This window comes from Rousettus aegyptiacus, unplaced genomic scaffold, assembly GCF_014176215.1.
Source record: "Rousettus aegyptiacus isolate mRouAeg1 unplaced genomic scaffold, mRouAeg1.p scaffold_m13_p_2, whole genome shotgun sequence".
NCBI lineage: Eukaryota > Metazoa > Chordata > Mammalia > Chiroptera > Pteropodidae > Rousettus > Rousettus aegyptiacus.
In genome coordinates, this window is record NW_023416295.1 from 170,320,827 (window position 1) to 170,347,239 (window position 26,413).

General features: G+C 36.1%; 1 protein-coding gene across 2 annotated transcripts; it reads right to left on the minus strand.

The window, feature by feature from the left end:
• Positions 1-1,270: 1,270 nt before the first annotated feature.
• DMC1 (DNA meiotic recombinase 1) lies at positions 1,271-25,232 on the minus strand. Of its 2 annotated transcripts, XM_016161651.2 has the most exons (14): positions 25,181-25,232; positions 23,756-23,839; positions 23,127-23,171; positions 22,057-22,203; positions 21,133-21,215; positions 20,394-20,446; positions 19,370-19,411; positions 18,498-18,570; positions 14,837-14,928; positions 14,368-14,441; positions 14,126-14,240; positions 13,714-13,774; positions 4,614-4,730; positions 1,271-1,545 (listed from the first exon to the last, which is right to left on the minus strand). In XM_016161651.2, the coding sequence occupies exons 2-14, from the start codon at positions 23,804-23,806 to the stop codon at positions 1,476-1,478; spliced, it is 1,023 nt and encodes a 340-aa protein (XP_016017137.2). In that variant the 5' UTR covers positions 23,807-23,839; positions 25,181-25,232; the 3' UTR covers positions 1,271-1,475. The 2 variants fall into 2 exon arrangements, with proteins under 2 accessions (XP_016017137.2, XP_016017138.2); XM_016161652.2 differs by lacking the exons at positions 14,837-14,928; positions 18,498-18,570; positions 25,181-25,232 and having other exon boundaries at positions 1,357-1,545; positions 23,756-23,954.
• Positions 25,233-26,413: the final 1,181 nt, after the last annotated feature.

Sequence of the window (26,413 nt, forward strand, 5' to 3'; positions counted from 1 at the left end):
GGAGGTACTCAGCTTAACCAAGAAAGAGTCTCAGAAGTTCAAATCTTGGGACTTTTATTTCCTTCATACCAAAAGGCTCTGGGCTCCTGTATCCACATGTCCATTCTCTCTCCAGGGCTGGGCATACCAGAGAATCTCTAGGAGAGGATCAGTTTTTTATCAAGTAACAAAACGTTCCCTTCTCTAGGACAAAAAGTATGCATTTGTATTCTAAAAGGAGCTATTTCTTAAATGGCTTTGCAGAATATAGAAAATCTGCTTCTAGGTGATTTTATCTCTGTTTATGTGGAGAAGCAGCTTCTGAGGTTTAAAAAAAGAAAATGGGGGAAAAAAAGCTCTTATTTCTCAGTACCCAACACTGTGAACAATTCTGCTTGTCAGGTTGGTCTCTTTGTTTCCAAACCCTGGCTTCTATATGGTGCACATGCTGTTCTGCAGCTTAAGCTTTCCTCTCCCAGTTTTTGAACCCCACAGTCCAAGACCACACTGCTGACTACATACTTTGTTGTATATTCTTTAGCACTTAGTATTCAATATACAGCTGGTGGGGAATGACTTAATGGATAATCAAATACTTTTTGTAACAAATGATACTTCCAATACTTGAATTTTGTACAGGTTGTTGTAACATAAGAGATTAAATCTGAAATTTACAAAGATTGTTATTGTAAATGTTATTTTAATTTTTAAATATTTTTATCATACATACATTTTGAAAACTAAACTTTTGTTTAACAATTAGAAAAAACAATATTCTTATATACATTTCTAATTAGTATTTGGAAATTTTACATTTAAAATAACTTTAATATTTAAAAAGATTTTGAATTCTCTAACTAAAACTTACAAAAGCCATGCTACCTTTATCATAAAGTTCCTTTTTACCTTCCATTTTATTTTCCCAATAAATATATATATATATATCAGAAGTATATTTTTAAAAAGTAATTTCAACTTGTCAAAAAGTCAAATGATTTAAAAATTTTGCTTAATTTAATGTTTCTTTTCTTTTGCTATAAAGGTGAATGTAGTTTGCTATTGTAAGTAAAAAAAGCTTTTTTTGCGTGTCCTATAAACATTCCTTCTTCATATGTCTCCCTCCTCTGGAAGTGTAGCCATCTCTGTAAGTGTGGAAATCTGTAATGGAGTGGGACATTTCTGAGCTCCTAGACTTTCCTTCTGCTTAGTGGCTCACTCTAAAAAGCTGAAGTAAGAGAATAAGGTATACCTTCCCTAACTAGCTTTCAATAGGTTTATTCATTCATATATGTATATATTTTCCTGAATTGACATACAATGTATTGTTATAAATCAGGAACTTTTAAGATAAATATAAGATTTAAATTTCTTGCTGACTTTCCTTTAATAACATGAAAACAAACAAACTCTTACTTCAAGATCTGAAATTTGAGACTGCTTTTCCACTTCTTCAGCTCCTAATAAGCACTAAGAAGCAATTTGCATCAATTCACCACCTACTCCTTGGCATCCCCAATTCCTCCAGCAGTTATTGCGAAGGTGGCTTCATTTTCAGGCATCTCAGGACTAACAGAATACAAGGGAACAGAAGTTTATAAAAAGCTCTCTTTCTATAAATACTATATTCCTGTCACAGGCATCACACTCCTATCAGTTTGAGTCTCCAGAAACATCTGAGTTGGTACAGCTAAATGTGGACTACAGAATTTGCCTACAAGTATTATCAACCCTCACAAACATTTATGGAACAACTTCCAAAAGTAAGGTTCTTAATGTCAAGAAAAATTACCCCAAACTTGTAAATAGGCAAAAGGGATAACTGAGTATTATTCCAGTGTACCATCAGGCATTGTGTTTTTCCTCTGAATTCAGTAGAGTGCTTTTTAATATCTACTGACTTCACATATGCTAAGTGGAATAAAATAAATGGGGTTTTTATTCACTCACTTAAAAGTTTTAAAGAGAAAAACATACACCTGAAGGCCAGCTCTGGTTATGTATGAGAGCAGTAACTATGATGACATTCCAGGAAAAGAGCTGGGTTTCTTTTTATAGTCACCCCTGTACACCTGGGAATTCTTCTGAAAACACTTTTCCGCTCAATTCTTGGGGAATTCTTTGTTTGTTTGTTTGGTTTTTTTTTTTTTTAACAAGAAATGTCTTTCTCTTACATGTATATAAGGTGGTAGTTGAAACCATGGGGGTAGCTATGGTAGATGAGCTACGATTACCCTCAGTAGATCATCCATAACGAGCTAAGAAAGTGTAATGATTAAAAGTGCAGGCTCTGGATTCAGACAGCATAGATTTTAATCCTAATTCCATCCTTTATTTGTGGTGTGATTTGGGGCAAATCCATTCATTTACTCATTAAGAAAATATTAATTGAGCCCTAGCTATTCCCCTGTTGTATTGCTTGAGATTTATGAGTGGAAAAAAAAATAGGCAAATATTTCCGCCCTTGTGAAACTTATATTTTGGAAAAGGAGAGACAGATAATAAATAATGAACATAAAAAATAAACATATTATGCGATATGTTAGAAAATGGTAAGTGTTTTGGGGAAATAAAAAGGGCCACAAAAGGGAGATTGGAGTGTGGAAATTGGGAGGAGGTTATTTGCAATTTAAAATAGTGAGACTGAGACAGGAATTGTTGAAAAGACTTGAAGAAGGTGAGGGGGGTAGCCAGAAAGAGGGCTATGTGCGCAAAGGTTATTCCAGGCAAGGAGGACAATAAGTGTGCAAAGGCCCTGAGGCAGGAGTGTGCCTGGCATGTGTATAGAACACTAAGGTGCCTGCAGAGCTCGAAGCAGTGCGAGAAAGGGTGAGAGCAGGAAGAACAGGAATAGTGCCATTCATGTAGTGCTCTGTGAACCACTGTAGAGATCTGAGCTCTTATTCTGAGTTAAGATGAGAACCCTTTGGAGAGTTTTAAGCAGAGGATAGATATGACTTAGTTTTACAAAGGCCTACTCTGGCTTCTGTGTTCAAATAGACGGTAGAGGGCCAGTGTTACCTAAGTGCTTAGGGACTTGGTTTTCTCATATGTAAAATGGGCATAATGGCATGTATCTCTTAGGCTTGTTGTTGTAAACAATGAAATATATATAAAGTACTTGGTGCAAGGTCTAGCGAACAGTAGCCACTCAATAAGTGTTACCTATCATGATTAGCAGCAGCATCTTCTCTATCTAAAAGTTTTAAAGCCAAGAATTCTTTGTGAGAAATCTTTAGGGACCAGAAAGAAGGATGTATGTGCTGCACAGAAAACTAAATTTTGACATTTTGAGCTCTGATCTAGTTTTGCTGTTTCCATGCAAATTTATGGAAACTTGACATAACTAACCTCTATGATAACTTTAATTAGCTTTTATTCAGTCTACAGAACCCTAGTATTTTTAGGATTATAGGACTGCAGGAGTTGTTTTTTTCTGCATGTTTGGAGGACTTGATGAAATATATAAATGATTGAATGTAGATGGAGTTTAATTATTTGTTAATTAAATAAATAGCTATTGAGTTTCTACTGTGTCAAGTACCTTGCTAGGTGCTGGGGCATTAAAAACTGACTCAGTCACTGTTGTGAGGGAGATGTACATGTAACCAACTGATTGCAATTCAGAGTAAAAAGTGGGAAAGTTCTAGGCAAAGCAATCCATCCAAGATGTAGACCAAGAAATTTTAGTAAAAACATGGGACTTTTCTAATACCTATTCAATTCAACAAAAACATTTGTTACAAATTTCTACAGATTGCTGAAGCTCCATAAAATACAGCATTTGTATATTATGGTCTTCCGCAGGGACAGGAGATAAAGAGCAAAATCGTCTGAATAAAAACCATCTAGATATGGGAACTTATTATTTAATATTTATTCAATGACAATACATAATAAGTACTGTGATTCATAGAAAAAAAACATATTAAGAACTCACCTGATTTTGGCTGATTTTCTCTCACTAGGATAAAGAGTTATTTCAAATCTTTCCCTTATTGCTCAAGGTTAGCTAATCAATCAGTCACAAATATTACATATCTATTATGTCCCAGGTATAGTGTTCCTATCTTTAAGGTATTTAATATCTAGCAGGGATGACATATGCTATACTATAAATCACTACCAATGGAATGCAAGCTCCATGAGAGCAGGACCTTATTTTTTTGTTTTCTTCACTAATCTTTCCCCAGAAACTAGAACAGCTGATATGTAGTAGGTTTCTCTTTAAAATGTATTGTTTTATAATTCTAAGTACTATGAAAGAATATAAGGTGTACTGTAGGGTATAGCCTAGGGTATAGCCTAGGAGAAGAATATATTCCTGCCATACTGCGTACTTTTGCACTTACTACACTTTAGTTGGGATTGCTTATTTCATTACCTACCTTCACTGTAAGCTTTGGAAGGTCAAGAACAAAATCTATTTGTCAACAGAATCCCTGAATCCTTAGAACTTAGTACATAGTAGGGACTTCCCAAGGTACTGGATAATTTTTGAGAAGGAAATTAAAACATGTGGTATCTTCCAGTGGTATAATTACAGCCTCCCAGAAGAAGCAATTTTATTTAATACTATATGCATGAGAATCTAGGAATAAGAAAATATTTTTAAAAAAGAATAACAGAATATTTACCTGTCATAAATCTTGGCAATTCTCAGTTCTCCTCTTCCCTTTCGCAAGCTTATTCTTGTTGTTGAAGCATGAGCCAGAATGTGTCCGCCGATAGGTTTTTTGGGGTCTGCCTGAAAACTGAATTAAAAACACCTCTTTGGGTTTCATTATATGGACTATATGGAGTAATATCTGCAATTTCAAAGCAACTTTTCTGCAGAAGATGGCAGCGGGGTGGGGCAGGGACTTGTTCATTAACTATGGAGGAGGAGGGTTTGGAGCTGCTGCCATCTAGTCCTGGCTTTTGAGACTCTTGTGATGAATAGATCATATTCTGTTTGATTTTTTTAAAAAAGAAAAAACACAAATAAAACATTATTCACTGTCTTAGGATAACTCTTGGGGTTAAGCAATTTTTCTTTTTTACAAAATACAAAGATTGAATTTATTTATTCATGCATTCATTTATCAGAAATATTTATTAATAGCTTACTATGGGCTAAGCATTATTCTAGTCTAATGACTCAAAAATATCCAACCCTCCTTCATGATGCTACACGTAAATAACAGCAGATTGAGAAACATCTTCTTATGCGTTAACTGTATGTTGGAAGCCTTCAATGTTGTACGGGTTATGAATTTTCAGGAAAAATAATCTCAGAAATATCTTTTTCTTTATCACTGATGCCTAAAGTTTATTCTCCTAAAATATGATACAGAAAAGAGCTCTTACTAGATCTGATCATGTGGATTCAAAAATATATTGTCATTATAAGGTAATTATAAATATTATTGATAATCATCTTGAGAGATAGACTCACTAGGGGACTAACACTCACTCAGCAAGATGTGGCAAGTTCTTAATAACCCTGCTAGTGAGCCTTTCAAAAAAGCCTGGGTGTAACAATTCTCAACAAAATACCAGCAAACTGAATCCAGAAGCTTATTGAAAGGATTATATACCACAACCAAGTAGAACTTATTCTAGGAATGCAGGAGTGGTTCAATATAGGAAAACTATCAATGTAATAATCATATCAATAAAATGAAGGGGAAAAAAAACACATGATAATCTTAAGTGATGCAGAAAAAAACCTAGGCTTTGAAGTCATCAATAGAGGTAACTGAACATAAACTAACAGATTATACTTGATCAAAATAAAACCATGCTATGGCAAATTAGCCTCAGTTCTGTGAGAATAGTGTTAAAAGTGAATTTGAATTTTGCTTGCTTCAAGAAGGTGCTCAGGATTCTGGTTACTCTAAGCATAAGGCTCGGTGGGTGTAGTGAGGATGTTGCTGATTGGCATGAAGTTAAATAGACTGTAGGATGGTGGGGATAGGAAGCTCTCTGGAAAAGGAGTCTGCTGATATAAACTGCTGCTTGATTAAAGGGGTAGGAGTTTAGGACCAGAAGATCCCTGGCTGGGTTCAAATAGGATTGGTTAAGATTTAGCAGGTCCAATGTGGGAACACACACAGAGAGTTAGTTTTGGAGTGAACCACTATCAAGAAAGTAGCAGCCAGTAGTTGAGGCTGACAGCAGTTAAGAAGTCAGAATGCTAGGTAGGTAGTTTTATGCAGGCTGCTGAATGCGGTAGCAAAGCAATAATGTGATCTCATTTGGATGAAATGGCTAAAGTTGAGTCGCCTCTATAATGTTTATAGATCAATACCACTCTTTTTAATGGAATGACTCTAAATTTTCCAGGTCATCCTTTGTTATGGGTGGTTATTCAAGGTCTTAAAAGAATCTTATGTTCTATATATAGATGGGCTGCTTCAGGCCCTGATGATATACTCAACTGGGCTGTGAACTCTGAACTTGCAAACACTATATTCATACTTCTTTATTACACTTCTGATGTTCTGTCTTTAGTGCCATTATTATTCATATATTTCCCCTCAATCCCTTAAAGGAAGACAATATCGTATTTAGCTCTGCAGCAACCAGCTACACAGTGGATGCTCAAAAATGTTTTTTGAACTTAAGATATGGAAGTTTAAAAAATACCAAGGAGAATATTGGACTGTAGAAAGATTGGTGCTCTACAGAGGTAGACCACTTAGAAGTGTCTATCAAAAGAAGACAAGAAAGGATAGTCAGAGTTAGCTAAATGGGCAGAGAGAAGTTTTAACAGCTGTGTTACAGATGGTCTCTCATACTGCCAAGTAATCCTCCTATATGAGCATGGTTGGCTTCATCTTCACTTTTCCAAACATTCAGTAATCTCCGTACGTTCTATTCTCCATTTTTGTCCCCTCCTTTTGGACAATATTGCCTGGCTCTTCACGAACAAAATGAAAGCTCTCAGGAAGAGGCTCCCTCAACTCTTCCTTCTTTCTACCTGCTACCTGCATACTTATCTACAGTTGTAATTCTTTCTCCCTCCTTCTCAAACTTCTTTCCTTTTTACTTATTTCAGCAACTCCTCTTATACCTTGATGCCTTTGCACACATGATTCCTTCTGAAATGAAAGCCCTTTTCCCACTATGTTCATTTAGCTCTTACTCATCCATCAAGTGTCATCTCTTCTTGGGAACTTTGCTTGACATCCTAAAACAGAGTAGAACCTGCTTCCTCTGTGCTCTCAAACCACTGTGTATACTCCTCTGTTAAAGCATATAGATTGTAATTTTTAATTCATGGGTCTTACTCTCCCACTATACTCTAAATCCTTGCTCATCTTTGTCACTCCAATGCCTAGAAAAGTGCCTGTAAGACAGAAGGCACTTGATAAATATTGAATAAATAGAGGAAAAGAAAATTTTGGTCTCTCTGGTTTAGATCCTTTTGGACACAAATTTGTGACATATCTTTGAAGAAGCTATCATTTAAGGAACTTTTGAAGGGTGTTTTGATAGAAAGGCAAATGTAAAAGAAGATAGAATTTCTCCCTAATTGAAGTAATCCTTTCCTAACCCCATTACAGATAGTCTAAAGAAGAGCAGGAAGCTGGAGCTTCTAGATGTATAGCCACAGTGTTTTCTTAGCAAATTATTGTTTGCTGTTACCAATGTGGTACCCTATACACAAAAGAGAATAGGTATTACTGCTTGTTATTCTAAGTGAAAAGCCTGAATATTAAGAATGTCATCTCCAAAGGGAGATGATTTTGAGTGAACTAAATGGGGAAATAAATGATAAGATTTGCCAAAGTACTAAGAAAATACATAGGAAAAATATGGGGAGAAAAGAGCCCTTAAAAAATGACTCATAAACTAAGAGATTACACTTGATCAAAACAGAATGCAAAACAGCATAACAGCCTTAGCTCTGGGAGAATATCAAGCCAATTCAAATTTTACTTGCTCATTCAGTGTATTCAGCTTTCTGTATAGAATTTTAGGTAGATTTTATGGCCCTTAACCTTTCTTGTAGCTCACTAACATTTTGATTATTTAAGAAAAAATACAGACTCTCCCCCAGGAAAATGTACATATACAAAAATTTATATGTAAGTTTAGATTTGTGCTTCCTTCCCGCCTCTGGTATTGATACGTATTAATAACAATAATAACAACCATGATTTATTGAGTTCTTACTATGTGGCAGTCCTTACTCTTCTAACTCATCTAATTATTTCCTTTTGCTTTGATTCTATATTTAGTAAATAACTTTGGATTAAAATTTGGATTCCTGTAGAGGTCTGCGGATAGTGAGAGAATGCACTGTTCACAAACCTCAAATGTAGTAACGTTTTTCATTATCAGGAAACTGGCCCTCTGATCTTTCATTGGATCTAAGAGCTTGAACAATGTAAGTCTGCCCCTGAGAGATAAATTGGTTCTCAGTAGGATGACCAATTCAAATCTTTGCCTATGAGGCTGAGAGCTCTGAACTCTGGTCAGTTTACCAGAGCAATGGACACATCCCTGCAAAATCCTCATATGACAGCACACCAACCTTTCCTCAGGCATGTACAGCTCTGATGTGCTATGTGGTACATGAGCTTTGGGGTTAGACCCGGGTTCAAATTTTGGATTATCAGCCAGACATGTGACCTCAGGAAAATTGTTTAACCATTCTAAGTGTCTGTTTCTTCATTTTAAGTGGGAGATAATAACTGTGCTTAGCTGGTAGAGTAGTTGTGAGAATAAAATGAAATAATTTAAGTGAGGCATTAACCCAGTGACTTTAATTATTATTATCTGCTTTCATAATCCTGACTCAAAAACTTATCTATGTTACCTTGGGCTAGTTCCTTACCTTTATTCTTAGTTTAACTATAAAATGGAAACAAAAAACCTAATCTCTTAGGCTTGTTGTGAGGATTCAAGATATATTTAATATAAATTGTTGGGAGCCTACAATGTGCCAGGAACTATGCCATATCCATTAGCTCTACCCTTACAGTAATCTTGACACATAGGAGATACTCAATAAATGGTAACTATTATTATTTAACTAAATGATTCAGATAAAATAGTTATCCTTTTAGTGACATGTAGACCAATAAACTTTTCTTAAAGCTTCCTTTGAACCAAGTCTTGAGGTAAAGCACAAGAGGTGTAACAGCATTCCACATTCTTTCAGAGGGCTTTAATTTATTTCTATTTCTGACCAAGTAAAAACAGCTTCAGAAAACCACCCACATCCCTTCTTTAGCCTATTCTCTTTTTTCCCCTTTTTTTATATTTTTTTCTCCTTTCTTCCTTTTCTTAGGAAGTGGGGGAGTATGATGAGAAGGAGAAAGAGATAGGGGTGGATATTAGAAACAAAGGGGCCAAGAAAGATTGCTTCATTTATCCCCTTCTGGTCGAACAGAATATGGCCTATTGTTAAGGGTAAAACCTATAATGACCTAACTGCCAACTTCAAATTAGAGTAATGGGATTATGAAGTATAGGATTATGATGATGGTAGGGCAGGTAATATCTTTCTGGGAGTGGAATGAAAAGGGTAGCATAGTGAGGCTAAAAGAACATTAATTTTGAATTCAGAGATGGGTTCAAATCTTGGCTCGATTTTTTAATTGTGTGATTAAGTACTAAGTACTCTGAACCTCTGTTTCCTCCTTTATAAATCAGGAATAGTAAAATCTACTTCAAATGCTGGTTAGAGTAGGGACCTTGAAAGGCCTGGGCAAGGGCAAGCTTGAGGGACAGTGGGTACTCCTGGTACTACTAACTTGTGAAGGGGTAAGCTTATAGATGGAATTCTTGAGACGGAGAAGAAAAAGACTGAGTGAGCATGCCCAAGAATGAGAAGGATGCTTTGAGATTAGAGGAAGATAGGGAGAGAAGAATACTGCCAAAATGGAAAACTTCAGGGAGAAAAAGATAGTTTCAAAAGAGGAGTATGTTTAGCAAGTTTTGTTAAGTAATCCCCTACCCTAAAGCAAGCAGAAACATCTAAACTTTTTTTTTTTTTTTTTTTTTTAACATTTTGAAGATGGAATTCTAGGGGTTTGGGGCAGCAGGGAAAAAATGGAGCAATATATTGAGATTTCTTTATAGAAACAATAGGGAAACCCAAGAAGGCTGAATGATGTCGAGGTAACATAAGAATTACAGATGAAAGCACCTGGCACATGATAAGCAACCAATAAATACAAGTTCTTTTAAATTCCTCCTATATAAAGGGGAAATAGTGATAGTATCGACTTCAAATACTTCCTTAATTTTGATGAGGAAGAAAATAAGTTCAAATAGTTTAAATGACATGCTCAAGGTCACCATGCTAGTGACCCTAATGTTTTTTTCTCTAACCATACTGCCTCTTATTTTATGCTAATGATGTTGAATCAGTAGGTGACATCCTTAGAGAATAAACTAACTGCACATTTATAAGATTACAAATGTTCTAAGATGACTTTTTGTTTTAGCAAAACGAATACACAACAGAGGTAGGTGACATCATGGTCTTATTCATTGCTCATCTTATTTGCCCTGGTGTGAGCTTCAGGGGCTGATAATTTGACTTTTTACTCCAGACCTTCATGAACTGGATTGTTCTAGTTCCAAAATCTGTATCTGTAAGCCTCATCTAGGAGCTACTGCTCTGCTGTATCACACAGCAGCTCCTCACCTCTATAATTTTGTTTCTTTTTAATACGATGTGCCATCAAGCACAATGCATGGGATATAAGCCTCAATTATTGTCAGCGTACTTGGGGACTCATACTAATTATAGTGATATTTCTCTGACAGGCCCTGGGCGAGCGGCAGCTTGGAGTTCCTCAACACTGAGAAACAAAAATATTTTCTTTATAGGAGCTTTTCTAAAAGCATTTGAAATCCTTTAGTTTAAAACTGTCCCTTTTTTTTTTCGATGATGGCAATATACATGCTTTATATGAAGATATACATTTAATTTGCATCATTATAATTTAAAATACTTTATACTGTACTAATTATGGTGTACCTTGTTTCCTTAAAACATGGCTAGGTGGAAGAGATGATGCTTCAAAGAAGATTCACCCAGCAAAAATACTAGCTTTCCTACCTTCTCTGGCTCTTTACTTAGCTCACCTCATTGTTAATCTCTTCCCCTCTCCAATTCCTTCAATTATTTCCTTTTTGTCTCCTTTCTATTTCTCCTTTCATTGTCTTATTGGAGTTGATTTAAATGGTTTTACTCTTTTTGAAACTTTCTACAAATATAAAAAAAGGGCCCCTATCTGACCTAATTTCCACCGACTGCTTTTACTGTCTAACTCTAGATAGGCAGCGTTGGCCTCTGCAATGCTCCCTCTCAGCACCTGAAGAAAGAACATTGCTCTTTAACTTGTACTGTTTTATTTGACTGCAACCCACTTCCTCCCTCTAAGCCAATGAGTCATTTTTCTCTTTTTAAAGCAAGCCTTAAAAATCTTCCATTTCCCTTCAGTTTAAAATTATTCTCTTTGTGAAGTACTTTATGTCCTATGTATGAAAGACACCTTATAAAACAGAAAAGACTGCCTTAATGCAAAGACTACAGACAATTGTGTGCCCTACCAAGATGTTAAAATTTTGAATTAAATGGACATCATTTGTTTTTCTTTTTTTATGGAGGAAAGTCACATAGTCTATTTTGTTCACAAGTGAATTCCCAGAATCTTGATATATAGTATAGACTTTCAAAAAAATATTTACTGAATGACTTAAATGATTGAGTCCCCCTTCCCAACATTTTTAAATTGCTTAATATCATTTGTATAGTTAATATTTTCACATTGGAATCTCCTGTGAATACTCATAAAAGGGTACTGAAAAATGAGAGCTATATCAAACTGCAGAAGATGCAGCAATACTCTTAGGGTTAATTTAGAAAATGCCTAAAGAGAGACACATTCATTTCAATATAATTTACAAAATGTATACAAGCATATCAAATATCTTCTAATACATATGTCAATCTCCATGACTCATTTATTGTATAATTGGAAGTTTGGGGAGGTAATGTACAGCAGGGTGACTATGGTTAATAACAATTAAAAAATAACTTGTCAATGACTGATTTATCTGCTACTATATGATGTATTTATTTAGTTTTAATGTAATATCACTTTGTACTGTAACCATCAGAGAACTAATTTATGGAAGCAAGAATGGATGTTAAAACATCCATTGGATGTTAAAACAAACAGATAAAAGCTTATTATAGAACAACTTTTTACACCAGTCTCAAAGTATCACACCACAAATTACTTATTGATTATGAAGGGAAAAAGGTCTTTTGCAATGCAGAAATCTTGTGAAGACCACTTTAATCACATGAGCAAACTTAACAACATTAATAAGGAACAAATTGTCCTATAGTCTTCCTGCCAAAAGTATTTAACATTTTAAATGATGAGAAAAAAAAAAATCAACTCCAAACTGAGGGACATTCTAAAAACGTTAGCCTGTGCTCTTCAAAAATGTCAGTGTCATAAAAGTCTAACAAAGTTGAGGAGCTGTTCTGATTAAAGGAGACTAAGGAGATATGACAACTACATGCAATGTGTGATCCTCCATTGATCCTGACTCTAAAACAAAACAAAATATGCCAACAATTATAAAGGAAATTATTGGGACATTTGGATACACTCGAATACATCTGTATATTAAATAACAAAAGTATACCAATGTTAAATTTCCTGAGTGTTTAACCATACTGTGGTTATGTAGGAGAATGTTCTAGTTCTTAGAAGAGATAGATGAAGTATTAAGAGGTGACGTGCCATGATGTCCATTAATAATTCTCAATAGTTCAGGGAAAAAAATAGTCAAATGGTTTACCAAAAGATACATACGCACACATACACACAACGTGTGCACACATGTGTGTGTATGGAGAGAAATTTTACATATGTGTGCACACCCATGAGAGAGAAAAAATATGGCAAAATATTAACAATTGATGAACCTAGGTGAAATATGCATACTCATTATACTAGTCTTGCAACATTTCTTTAGTTAAAAAAATTTCTAAATAAAAAGTTGATGAAAAGATCTTTAAAAAGAACAATGTCATAAATTCAGGATTATTTTGATAGTTTATTCAAATACATAATCATCGTAATTTTCATGGTACAACTAACCTTTCTTCAAAATTTCTGTTTTCATTATCCTCTTTTAGCTTTCCTTGCCTTTCCATTTCGCTGCCATCTTTCAAACAGAGCCATCAAGAGGTGTGTTACGTGCAAAAATACTTCCACAAATTCTGCATATTGCCTAGTATGGACTGAAATTGTTTTTTCAAACAGGAGACTACTCTCATAGGACCTCTTATAAATATATCTTATATATGTCCTGTAAAAAGCCTGCATTTTTTTTTAGGCTAAAAGCTTATCAGTGCAATAGAAGCCATTCATGTATCTGGAATATACATTTTTATTTCCCTAGGATCTTTTTCTTATTGTCTTCCAATATATTTTTAGTCCTAGACAAAAGAGGAACACAAAGTACCTTTGAAAATATTTAAACTATTGCTTTATTTTATAAAGAACTAGAGAAAAATAAGTTCTGGATATTTGTGATATTTGCAATTAGGAAATAATAGGCACTGTGCAATAAAGTGATTTGTGATATGTACCCACATCAAAACTGAGTACATTGGAATTATTTTCTATTCTATAATCTTCTTTTTTATTCTATAATCTTCTTGATATTAACCTTTGTGAAAAACAAAAGCAGAATATTGGGGCTTACGTCATAGTTGCTCCTGGATCAGCAGTCATTTGATTGGTCACAAACACAGCCACATTATATTCTGCATCAAGAAATAAAATTAAGAAACTAAGAAAACAATGCAAAAATTAAAAGTTCATTGTTTAGGTTTCAGAGTTTAGGAACATTATGCCATAAATTTATTTAAAAACAATATTATATTTTTTCTTTGATAATATAATTTATTTAAAGTTATTGTTATTATAATCAAGGTACCTTATGGTATAAGAATCAATATTTTTGATTTAAAAAAAGAGTTGTATTCCTATAAAGGTAATTTTATTTTAAAAGAAATGTATTGCTGCTAACATTATTCAGAGCTTCTCTACAAAGTCAACTCAGCAAATAGTCACAGATGCTATTGTGATAGCACCATTTTATTTAAAAAATCTACCTTCAGAGATTTTTTGGAGTCGTGACAACATCTGTGCCAGTTTTTGCTGTCGTTCAGCCAACTCCCCACGACCACTGAAATCCACTCGAAAAAGTGCCATTATTGAATCAATGATCTGCACAGAATTAGTGTAAAAATAAATATGTACTTGGATAAAAAGAAGTTAATTGGAATCAGAATCAATAGAAGAAAAAAAATATGTTAAATAGCTCTGTGCATGAGCAATGTTTCAAAACTTGTACCAGTAGCTTGAAGATGCCAGCTTCTTCATGGAACTTTGCTGCTACATAGTCAAGTAGCTCCATCTGATGTTCACCTGGTGCAGTGAGAAAATGTTTTCAACGTTGGAAGAAGCAGAGAGGCTAAAATCATTTACATCCTTGGGAGTTAGGCAAAAGAGAGTCCTTGAAAGATTTTCTTAATTATTTTGAACTTTACTAAATATAATTTCATATTCTATCTTAGCATACATGCCAAAGGCTACATTACCCAAAAAGAATGTTAATTTCCATTTCAAAGACAAAGAACAAGAAATAACTTGAGGGTGCTTTAATATCTAAGGACTTACCAGATGATAAAATTTGTGGACTAAATTAATTTGGAGAAAAGTAAAATAAAAAGAGAAAAGAATGGTGTCAAAAAGTGTCACTCAAATAGTAAATGTTGCCAATGTTAAAACAGCTTGAGCATCCAACTGCATGGGGCTCTTACTAGTATATGCACGTGCATAAAGGACATTGTCCAGCACTGCCTCATGGTCCACGTTGAAGCGATCGGCAATGTCCCGGAGGCGATCTGGACGGCTGGAGTGTGTCAAGATTAAGGAGCCAATAAATCAATTCCAAAAATATTTAGACAAAACAACTACAAAAAAATAAGACTAAGTAAATTAACAGAGAGGGAAAACAATGTATCTCCAGGGTATTCTGGAGGACGCTAATAATCACTTCAAATCTATACCAGATTTTATTTTTCACAAGTGCCTCAATTGATGAATGCTTTAGGTAGTGATAATGGTGATAGAAATGATTAGGCAGTAATGCATTTAACGGTTAAATTATCTTTACACTAATCTTAGAAGCTAGTTGTTATGTCCTATATTACATTTTATAAATGAGGACACTAGCAAACAGAGATTAGGCAAATGACTCAGGATTATGCAGCACATCAATTACAAGAGAAAAACTAGGAACTAAGATTTGTGAATCCCTTTTGTTCTCAGTTCTATAAAAATAGATCTAGGAAGATAATATCACTGAATTATAATTCAAGTCACTTCACAGTGAATTAATTCATCCTTCATACTTTTTGCTTGTTCAATATAATAGTTTAATATACCATTAAATCATGTGTTGCCAATGAATGATAAATTTAACTACAATAACCAAAGAGTCTGAAAAAATAACTTCAAGGGTCAGAATTATCAACCTATAATTTTTGGTTTATTTAGGGCTTTAAATTCATTTTCTTCTAAAGGAGTTGTATTAGCTTTCTGAAATTAGTAAATTCATAGGGAGGCAAATTCAGTATACTTGCAAAGGTATTCTAAGATGCTAATAATTATATTTATCTAACCTATAAAGAAGTAGAAGATATTTCTAGGTCTTTGGTGATCCCAACAGTATGTCTACAGTATATTCTCTAAAGTTAAATAAAATGCATGTCTGTGGTCTCATTTCACTTTGTGTTTGTATAATACTGATCATACTGTAAGTAATTATAAAGCAAGGACCACTTAGCATCTTATTTGTAACACTTGCAACTAGTTCAGTAAATGTCAAATTGAATTGTTTTCAGGATTTCCCAGCCACCTATATCCTAATGCACTACATATGTTCTTGAGAGCTTCAGTGACAGCCACTAAAATCTTCCATTGCTACCCGGTAGATGTTTTTGGTGGAAAAGTCAAAGAAGACAGGAATTAGAAGAGGTAGTAAAAACATTTTTCACCAGGTCAATTTTTACAAAACTCAGTTACTAAGTGACCAGAAGTATAAAGGTTGGGCTTATGCTGAAGGGAAGTTCAAATCAATCTATAAATATTTATTAACTGAATACTGCATGGAATCAATTACTATATTAACCAACTATCAATGCAAGGCATTGTAGAGGATATAAAGAGTCATAAGACAATGCCATAGGAAAGGACAACACATAATTAAGTAAGCAAAATATAAACATATAAAAAGAAAAATTTAAGAGAGAGCAGTATTTGTGAAAGAGACACTGAAAGAATGAGAACATTCTAGTGGGACCCTTGAACATCCTTATTCCTTCCTACTCCCTCTTGTGTATGAATTGGCTCCTCCTAACTGTTCCTCTCTACCATTCTTGATAAAATCAAAATTACCCAAACAGTGGCTGATAATCTGTAAGAAAAATTCCTCTCCCTCCAAGAATCATCCTTAATCAGCTATTTCTGAAACTAGCTGAGCTCCACTTGCTGGAGCCCTATACATTTCCCCCTCCTTCCCCAAGTTACAAGTTTCCTTGAGAGTCTTCTCATGCCCAGTATTTCCAAATAAGGTCTTCTGCACACTGTTCTCTGGCTGTGGCTCCTTTACTGGAATATTTTAGATAGTAAATTCTATGATAGATCAAGAAGGACAAAGTTTTCTACGTTGGGTAATTAGAGATAAGAAAAGGCAGGCCTTCGAATGAGAGTCCTAGAGGATTTGTATGATTCAGAAAGACTGTGAGGTAGGGATAGTGGGAGCAAACACCCAAAAAAGATAGAAACATACCATGCAAATTTGTCTATGACTGGCCAAATTACCATTCAAGTGTGAGAGCAAAATAAAGGCATTTTCTGACATTCCAGGGCTCAGAGTTTACCACCTGGATTACTTTTCTGGCAAAGTAACTTGAGTAGGTACTCCAGCAAAACAAAAATTCAGGAAAGAAAAAGATTTGGGATGCAGGAATCCATAATGAATAAAGAAAACGAGACACTTTATGGTTAATAATTGCCGACATACAATGTTTTCAACTTTTAATAGCAGGGCAGAATGATGAGGGTAGAATAAACTAATCTCTTTGCCTCTAACTGGTAATAATGAGCAATGATCTGGGAGAGCTAGGCTGGGACTTCAATGTGGATGACCTTATTAATTTGTACAAGTCTTCCTTATTGATGATAAGAATTTCCTCTGAACTTACTACCTCCTCGAGTTACTGTATTTCTTCTTTTATTCATTAGTTAATAACACACTAATAACTCAATTCCTTACTGTTTATCTGCAACAAGATTCCATCATCTCACTTTACTGCAAATGCTCTCTTGGGCTTCTAACTTCAAACATTAGCAATCTTCCCCAGTTTGCACCTTCCATCTGTTGTCTTTCTTTTTGTGGAACATTGCTGACCACTCTTTTCTTCTTGAAACTCTCCTTTTGCTCATCTTCCACAAACAAATTTCCTCCCATTTCCTGTCTCTATGGGTTCCTTTCTAAATAGTGGCACATCCCAAAGTTACGTTCTCTGTTCTCTCTTTTCTCTCTTAAATTCTCTTGCCCCTTTGGCTATTCCATCATATCTCTGGCCCTATCCCCCTCTCAAGCTGAGCCCAAAACTTCCAACTGCCATATGGATATCTTCCTGTACCTCATATTCAACACATTAAAATGAAACACCATTTCTCTGAAACATGATCTTCCCAATTCGGTTTTTAGCATTATTACTCTCCCAGTATCTAGACCAAAAAAAAAAAAAAAAATACTGAGTGGTTTATCAAACTTCTCTTTTCTTTGTCTACCAAATATAGTCATTAAGTTCTATTAATTTTCCTAATATTTCTTGTCTCTGTCTTTTTATTTCTACTGCTTCCAACCTAGATCAAGTTCTCATTACTTGCCTAGAATATTGCAAAAGTATCTAATTTACACACATCATCCAGTTTTAAGCCCTTTATGTCTAAGACCTAAATCACCTTACCAGCCTGGCATTCTGTAATACCTTACACTTCAGTTAAACTGCAATTCTTTGTTACCCAAACAGGTTCTGCCCTTTTCTCTTCCATGCTTTTGTTCTCTTCATGCCTCTCCCTTTAGTTTGGACCATGACTTTGAGTGAGTCAATAATCTTTCCAACTTTAAATAAAATATTTGGAGAAAAGGTTTAAAAATGAATAAAATACAATTTTCCCTCATGTATTTGTTTTGTCAATTTCACACCAAATCCTCTGGAAGAATTGAAACCTTTTTAAACAAAAAGTGATTTGAGAACTCAATTGGCAATTGTTTTTCCCCTGGCTTTTCTCATTATCGCTGGTTTACGGGATGATAATAAAGATGATATATTTCAAACACTCTCTTTTATAGTAACATTACTATGTCATTACTATGTTAGCAACTTGTTTAAATAAAAAGGTTACAAAGTATTTTCTGTATCAATGAAGATAATCTTTCCTCCTGTGTAGCCACCTGCTCCTGGAAGTTGAGCTGTCACTAGAAAGCAATTAAAGTTAATTAATATTAATAGAAATGAATAAACTTTGTACAAACGAATGTATGAATTAACATGAGATTTATGATGAATGCACCTCTTTAGTCAATCTAGCAAAGAATCATGATCCTTTAGTTTCTAAACAGCATGTTATATTTTTTTATTACTAACCAATGGCACTATCATTATTCCTATTTTACTCTTGCAGAAAATTAGAAAAGTAAAGAACAACTTGCCTTGGTCACACAGCTATTAATAGTAGAGCCAAGACTGGAACCAAGTATTTTAATTCCAGAATCCTTTTCTTAACCAGTTTGCCATGCTCCTTCTACTTAGGTCAAAGAAATGCAGAGTAATGTCTGTATGCAAAAGGTTTTTTCTTTACTTTGTTTTAAAAGGCTGTTTTTAAGTCTTTCTTAGGCCTAACCTTACTCCATGGAAAGTAAGGGATTCTAGGCCTCAAAAAATTTTGTGACATTATTGTTCATAGGACATAGAAAAGATGGAATGGGAAAAACTGAGGCAGCAAATGCCTCTACTCACCTATACACTCATATACTTATTTACCTTCTTCTCATTTCCATTCAGGTGTTCAGAATGCAACACATCACCTCAAGTATCACACATTTAAAAACTAGCTCTGGTATCTATGCAACCATGGGCAGTTTATTTAACCTTTCTGAGATTTAGTTTCCTTGTAAATTCGTTCAGATTACATGAGACTATATAAAGTATCAGACACAAAGTAGGTTAGTAAATGATAGCTATGATTATTATTGTTCTTCTTGTTGTTATCCTTACCACAGAGGGTATGAGAGAGCTGGGTTTTTCCAGTACGAAATTCTGTGAAATAGAGGGAAAAAAACATAGTTAATTTTTACATATTTTCATAAAGAATAAAATATGGTCTCAGAGTATAGTTTTCTTTTTCAATTGTCAAATCTTATACATAAAGTACCACTGTGTCATGAATGGATTATGCATATATGAATACCAGTAGTAAAAATAACATTTAAAGGTGTTTTTTCACAGAACTCTCCTTTAGGTAAAAATTAAGTTAAACCAAGTTTTCCTTAGGAATAGTCATATAAATTAGAGTTTAAGACCTACCTTAGGAAGGAGAGCCTGGAGTTCTCCCATTGAATTGGGATCTTCTAAAGGGAGCTGAGGTTCTCTCTAATTAGCTACTAAAAGCAAATTATCTCTGGGGGAAAACTTGCCCACTCACTGGTTTAGGCCCACTGAACTCCCATAGATTAAAATTAAGCAATAATCTCACAAATATCAATAAATACATAAAACAATAGCTCACTAAGACTGAGAGTCAACAGAAATAATGAAAACCAGATTTATTTCTCCAAACAACAGAAACATCAGCAATAAAACAACAGATTTAGTTTTTCAAAGACTGCAAATACTGAAATTGTCATGCACAGTGTATAATATAGTTATGCATAAATTGTTTTGAAAAAAATAAAGTAGATAAACAGAGAAGAGAAAATCTATGTTTATGGAACATATATTTCCTAGAAATAAGATCTGTCTCATTATTCAATTACCTTTTGAAGAAATGAGAGAAAAAAATTCTATTTTATTCTATAAGAGTCAGAAATAAAAAGATGAAAAATGCCAATAGGACCCATCTGTTAATGTTGGAATATATTTTAATTGCAGCCTAGAATAATCCTGCATTATGATAACTGAGATTTCATCATAAGTTCCAAAATAGATACAATTGGTGTTTATTTAATTATATACATGTGTTTATATGTATGTGTATTTACATAATTTTTTAAATATAACAAAATATTAAGGTTCTATGTACCTCCAAAAGCTTCTGTGATTGCCATGCTTTCAATTCCACCTCCTAGCAACTTACTGGAAATAGAAAGTAAGCATTAGTAACAGGAACGGAAATAGAGATATCAAGAAAGGAGAAAGTATTAATATCATTAATATCATTTCTTTCTATTCACTCCATCCATCCATCCATCCATCCATCCAACGTGAACAGGAATTCTTGGCTGAACAAATGGCACTCCACCTGTTTAGATCACGAGTTCTACTGTGTATGAGCCAGTGGGTCAACAAAATAACTTCTAAGCCCTGCTGTTCTTACTTCTGGGCACCAATAGGAAATAGGCCTATTCTAGTCTTTAGAACTGAGTTGAATAAATGATCTCATTATTAACTGGATTTTTCATATTGTGCTAGGACTATGTTTTTAAAAGTCAACTGAATATTTGAGTTTTTAAAACTATACTGAGACACATGAAAAATAAATATTAGGAGAAAGGAAATAAAAGGTTAAACTAATTTTTAAATGGTTTGTAGGTTACTACAGACTCATTTAGAAATTATATTTCAGGTCTGAATTTCTTGCAAGAAATTTAATCTTGTTTCTATAAGTAGTTTGGAATTTATTTGCTTTAGTTGCCTTTTGAAGAAAAAACTACTTCAAAATATTTCTACTACTTATAGTAGAAACAACGACTAGTTAGAAAAAAAAGAAATATAGTATTTCAAAGATTGTGCTTAATGGTTATAAAATATATAATACACACTCAAATTCTTGGCTCCCAGTGGTGATATGGAAAACCATCTTCCTCTTCTCGCTATACTCAAATGCAGTCAAGAATCCAGGTTCCTACAGAAAGGCAACATGAACGGATCAAAAAGGACCTAAGATGATGGTTTCAATTTCAAATGTTGCCAAAAACTATATATTTGATTATCAGGGTCATCATTTGATATAAATGACAGATCATTTGTCTTTGAAGGCAGTACAAAATCATGGTTTAAGAACACAGGCTGTTGAGCCACCATACCTAGGTTCGGTGGCCCCCAAAAGCTCTATACAAAAGCTTGGGTTAAAGGCAGATGTTTCTGCATGGAGCCTCTCAGCTGTGTGGGCCTCTCACAGTCTGTGGGCCCAGGTCCAAAGTATGGGTTTGGCTCAACTTTAGTTCAGCTGCCTCAGTGAGCATTTTCTTGGTCATAAATATCTCAACTGCATACATGTAGACCCACTTCTGCATGAGTGTTAGTCTTTTTCTAACTTATTGCTCTCTTATCAGTTGGCCTATATGTATCAGGAGAGAGCAACTTCTTTGGTGCTAAGCACTTTGTAACAGCCATAAATATAATATTCGAGGAGACAAAACAAAAATAAGAAAGGTAAAGAACAAAATGAAAAGAAAGGCAATGAAAAAGAAAGAAAAAGTAATATAAAAGGAGACAAAAAGAAAAGTTTTGGTAAAAATAATCATCTTCAGAGTGTTCCAGGTCTCTTAACCCTTCCCTCAATCTTTCAGAAATTAATTGCTGTTGCTTTGAAACTGAAGTGATAAAAATTTAACACAGAGGGAATAACATACCTTGATCTACAGGAACTCAGAGCTCCCACAAGTTTCTAGCGTTGCTAATGAGAAAGGCTACAGAGACTTACAGGGCCTTTCCAATTAAAACAAAGAACAGATTTTGCTTACAATAAGTTTGTTGGCTGCCTCTTTAATCTTGTCCACTTTTGCTTCTGAGAGCCCTTTGACATTGCACAGAGCTCTTCTTGTTGTCATTTGTATCCCTTTGATGGTACAGATTCCTACTGACTTCAGTTTCTTAATGTCAGCCACGTTCTGTAAATAAAAGAATGGAGCAGATTTGATAAAATACCAGCCTGAAAAACTGCCATACTATGTCATGGGTTTTTGTGTCCATATCCTTCCACCATGATGCCAATTTTATACAAGCAGCCAGGTGGAACCCACCCACTATGTAGCCAAATGTTCTGGAAATATCCGCGTAGAACATACCCAGCATGCTGCCAAATGTTCTGGCTGTGCCCTGATTTCCCAAGAATGTTAGTGAGACCGTGACAATGAAACAAGGAATTCAAAAGAAAAGTCTGTTGGTAGAAAAGCTAGCAAATTTATCCCACGTTCACTCCCTCAGTTCAGCTCCTTTTTTCTACAGAACTTCATTACCAATATGTTCTTCTAAAAATTTTTTAAAGATTTCTTTCCCTCTACCCTTGGAGAATGCACATAACTGCATCACTGAAGGACCAGGATTTTCTCTTGCTCCTATTTTCTAAATCCAACTAGAAGAGATTAAACGTGAGGCTTCGAAAAATGTCAGAGATGTTTTACTATCAACTGATTGCTGTTGAAATTCATCTAGTTTGTTATTCAAAGTCTGGATTTCTATAAACAGCATTTACTCTGATCACTCTAAAAATTCAGATACAATCGAATTTTCTGTTAATGAAGACCAGCTGAATACCTCCAGTGAACCAGTGGTTCTCAACCATGGGCAATTTTGCCCCTGGGGGACACTTGACAATATCTGGATAACTTTTTGGTTGTCACAACTAAGGGGTGCTCCTGGCATATAGTGAGTGGTTAGGAGCCAGGGATGCTGCTAAACATTCTATAATGTACAGGACAGCCCACCGCCCCCAGCCCCCAGCCCCCAACAAAGAACTGCCCAGTGCCCAATAGTGCCTAGGCTGAGAAACCCTGAATTGGACAATTCCACACAACATTGAAAAAATACTTACGATTCCATGTTTTTGTAACATGTCAATGTCTTGGAACAAAGATTCCTAAAGATGGAACACACACAAAATTTTGATTCTTTATATTTAACTGTTTCACATCTTTTAAAAGGTTAACAATATTATGGTCATTCCAAATGCCTCAAATTCCACTTCTCCAGCCAAACAGAGGTAGGATTAATGATGCCTTAATAAACACATCATTACATATTTAGAAGAGCCAATATTGAAAGGGCTGGGAAATTCAATACTTTTGTCATGGCCTCTTCAAATTTTTAACACTTTAAGCCAAAGGAGTGGAACAACACTTAATCTATTTTTAAGTATCTTTTCTCAACCTCCTTCCCCACCAGATCTTGCACTTCTTCCTCTGCTATGTGGTACCAGTATGCATAGGTACCAATATGGCCATATCAATTGTTAGGTGATTAAAATACCTTCATGCCAGTTGCTAAGTAGCTAATCTTAGCATCCCTTGCCAAACAAGTTGTTACATATTTGTAATGCTGATTCTCCCTAGAACTATGTTTTATTATTACTGCCACTTTCTAAAAATAGTAGCTAACAGAGAAGGAACTTCATTTTTGTGAAATGACTGAACGTATACATATCTTTCAATATTTTTGCCATACCTCTTCATCTTGGAATCCTGGTTCTTCCAGCACAACTTGATCCTCCTTCATATTGTAAGGTAAGCAGCAGAAAAATAATCAATTCTGAGAAAATAAGAAATATCATATAGTACAAAATCCTTTGCCCCGAGATCTTGATTTCATCTGAGTCACCAAGGACCAGGACAATTAGAGAAACATTAAGTTTGGAATGACTGAGTTAATCTATCTTTTTTCTGCTGGGCATGTCATTTTTCTTTTGGGATGTATAGATGTGGGGGTGGGGGACTTAGTTTCTTCTTTCTTTCCTTAAAACTGGTCACTTTTTATCATCTTTTGATTTCCTGTATCACAGTCAATCATGGCTGTCTGATATCTTTTTTATTGTCTTGGAGTGTTATTTAGAATTGCATATATTGCTATTAAACTTTTCATGTTTCTGTTAATAAAACTCTAAGAACTTTGACCTCATATTATTCTTCCTTATCCTCCCTGGCTCCTAAATTTAGTATACCCTCAATAAATAGATTTTTTCTCAATGAATGCCTTCCTGCTTGCTAATTATGAATGGGCTCTCTCGTAACATATCATTTTGCTTCATAAAACATTACATGTGTTTTGTATTTACTATTTTCACTTTTTTTCTATAAGATTTAAAATTATGGTGGATACCCAATACTATAATAGTAGGGTAAATAAGCAGAGTCTTTGATTTAACACAGTAGCAGCTCTTTTAAGATCTCAGGAATCTGCAGGGCATGACTGTGTTCATTAGAACAAAATGTGGTCTAAGTAATATGTTTTCTCGGTTGATTCCATCTCACTTAAAAGAAGGGGAACAAACCGCTAAGATAGAGGTACGGTCGCTACCACCTATACTTCTGAACAGCAAAGTAACCGAGGGGAACGAGGAGACAGTGTAAACGGGATCTTCTGGAATACTGTCCCTTAATCATATATATTTTACTCAAAATTCCAAACTGACTGCCCTCACTGAAGGAAAATAAAAATCATTTCTTTTCCCCTTGATAAAACGAAAAGATTGTTTTCTATCTTTCTGGAGTAGCAATTGATGGATTGAACAGTTGGAGGGCTCTCAGACACCTCAGTTTGAGGCGCTCGGAGCTGAGCCCCGTTGTGGGGGAGCGTGGTTCGGGTCACCTCGACATCTCCCTCAGCAGGAGGCCTGGTGCGACGGACATTTTCCTGACACCCGATTCCCTCACAAGGAGGCCAAGGGGGCCTCTTCAGGATGTACCTCAGACTTGATTTAAGATTAGGATGCTGGAAATCCCTCGAGATCACCGAGATTTCTCCCTGGGGATGAAGGAGGGACGCATAAGGCTACTATCCCAGAGCCCAGCAACGACCACCGACCATTACCAAGGAAGGGAACCCGGGCGTTTCCCCTCAGATTCTCCACACGTTTCCCTTTTTGCCACAAACTCCGCTCGTACCCACAGTCTCCCCGAGGTTTTCAAGTTGAATCCCTTCCGCCCCCCCGCCCACGCGGGCTTTCCAGCCCTCAGGAATTCGACTCGAAACCAGAACGCGGAGACCCGCGGCCCGCGCGTCGCGCACCAGGAGGATTGGCGCAAACTCGCGCGAGTTTGGGCACGCGCAGGACGTGGACTCTTCAGGGACGAGGGAGCGGCCCCGCGGTGGGCGGGGCGAGGGCGAGGGGCGGGGCCGAGAGGCGGGCCAGAAGTGGGCTCTGGGCGGGGCTGCGAGCGAGGGGCGGGGCTGCGGGTGAGGGGGCGGAGCCCGAACAGAGCGGAGACTAGGAGTTGCCTCAAAAGGAGCCTCTGCGGGGCCCTCGCTGGGGTGAAGGAGGGCCGCTGAGGTGGAGGCAGTGTGGAGGAGCTTTGGAGGGAGCGGAGCCTGGGATGTCCCTTGAGCTGAGGGGGAGGACTCTAAGGGGGCCCTGAGGAGACGCGTCGAAATAAGGAAATAACGTGTACCGAGGAGGGCGCTGAGGCCAAGACAGGCTGCTGTGGGAAAGAAGGCCCCAAGGTGGGGGCCGTTCCGAGATGAAGAGAGGCCGGCCGCTGGGAAGGGGACATGAGGTGGAAGACCTCGAGGCAGGGGAGGGGTGCTGAGCGGAGGCGGCCGAGGGACGACAGGCGAGGTGCAGAAGGCTTATCTTCGCGAAGACCCTCGGGTTCGGAGGTCGAATATGGGGGTCTTTCCCCCACCCCGTTCGAGACTTTTCTTTTTCACTCCCAGGTTTTCATACCTGGCTTCACTGATAACTCCGCGTTCCGAACTTTCTTCTCTATGACTCTCTTACCATTTGCCACTCTCTAGGCTGTGAGTGAGGCTCCCAAGAGGCCCATTCAGGATGAAGAGTAATTTTTCTTCGTTTCAACTTGAAATTTTAAATAGACAACAGAAGACAAACATATTTTGGTCCAGTTTTTAAATAGATGTTTTAGTCTAGCCTTCATGCCAGCAGAGCTGTCTCTGGCAGCGTCATCCTCCTCCCCTTAAAAGGAGAGACTGGCTGTTGGGGAGAGTCATGAAACATCCCAAAGAGCATCTGTTGAAGTGGAGGCTGTGATGTATCTTGGATGAATATCTGTGCAAACAGTTTTTTGAGTTCGAGACCTAGTACAGGGCGACCTTTTTTTCTTCAGGGTCTGAATCATTTTGCTGGAATAAATAGCCAAAAAAAAAAAA

Coding starts and splice junctions, on each gene's coding strand:
- DMC1 (XM_016161651.2), bottom strand. CDS start 23,806: ATGAAGGAGGATCAAGTTGTGCTGGAAGAACCAGGATTCCAAGATGAA. Junction 18,571..19,369: donor GCTCTCTCATACCCTCTGTG/GTAAGGATAACA, acceptor ATTGCTTTCTAG/TGACAGCTCAACTTCCAGGA. Junction 14,442..14,836: donor TTATGCACGTGCATATACTA/GTAAGAGCCCCA, acceptor TCACTGCACCAG/GTGAACATCAGATGGAGCTA.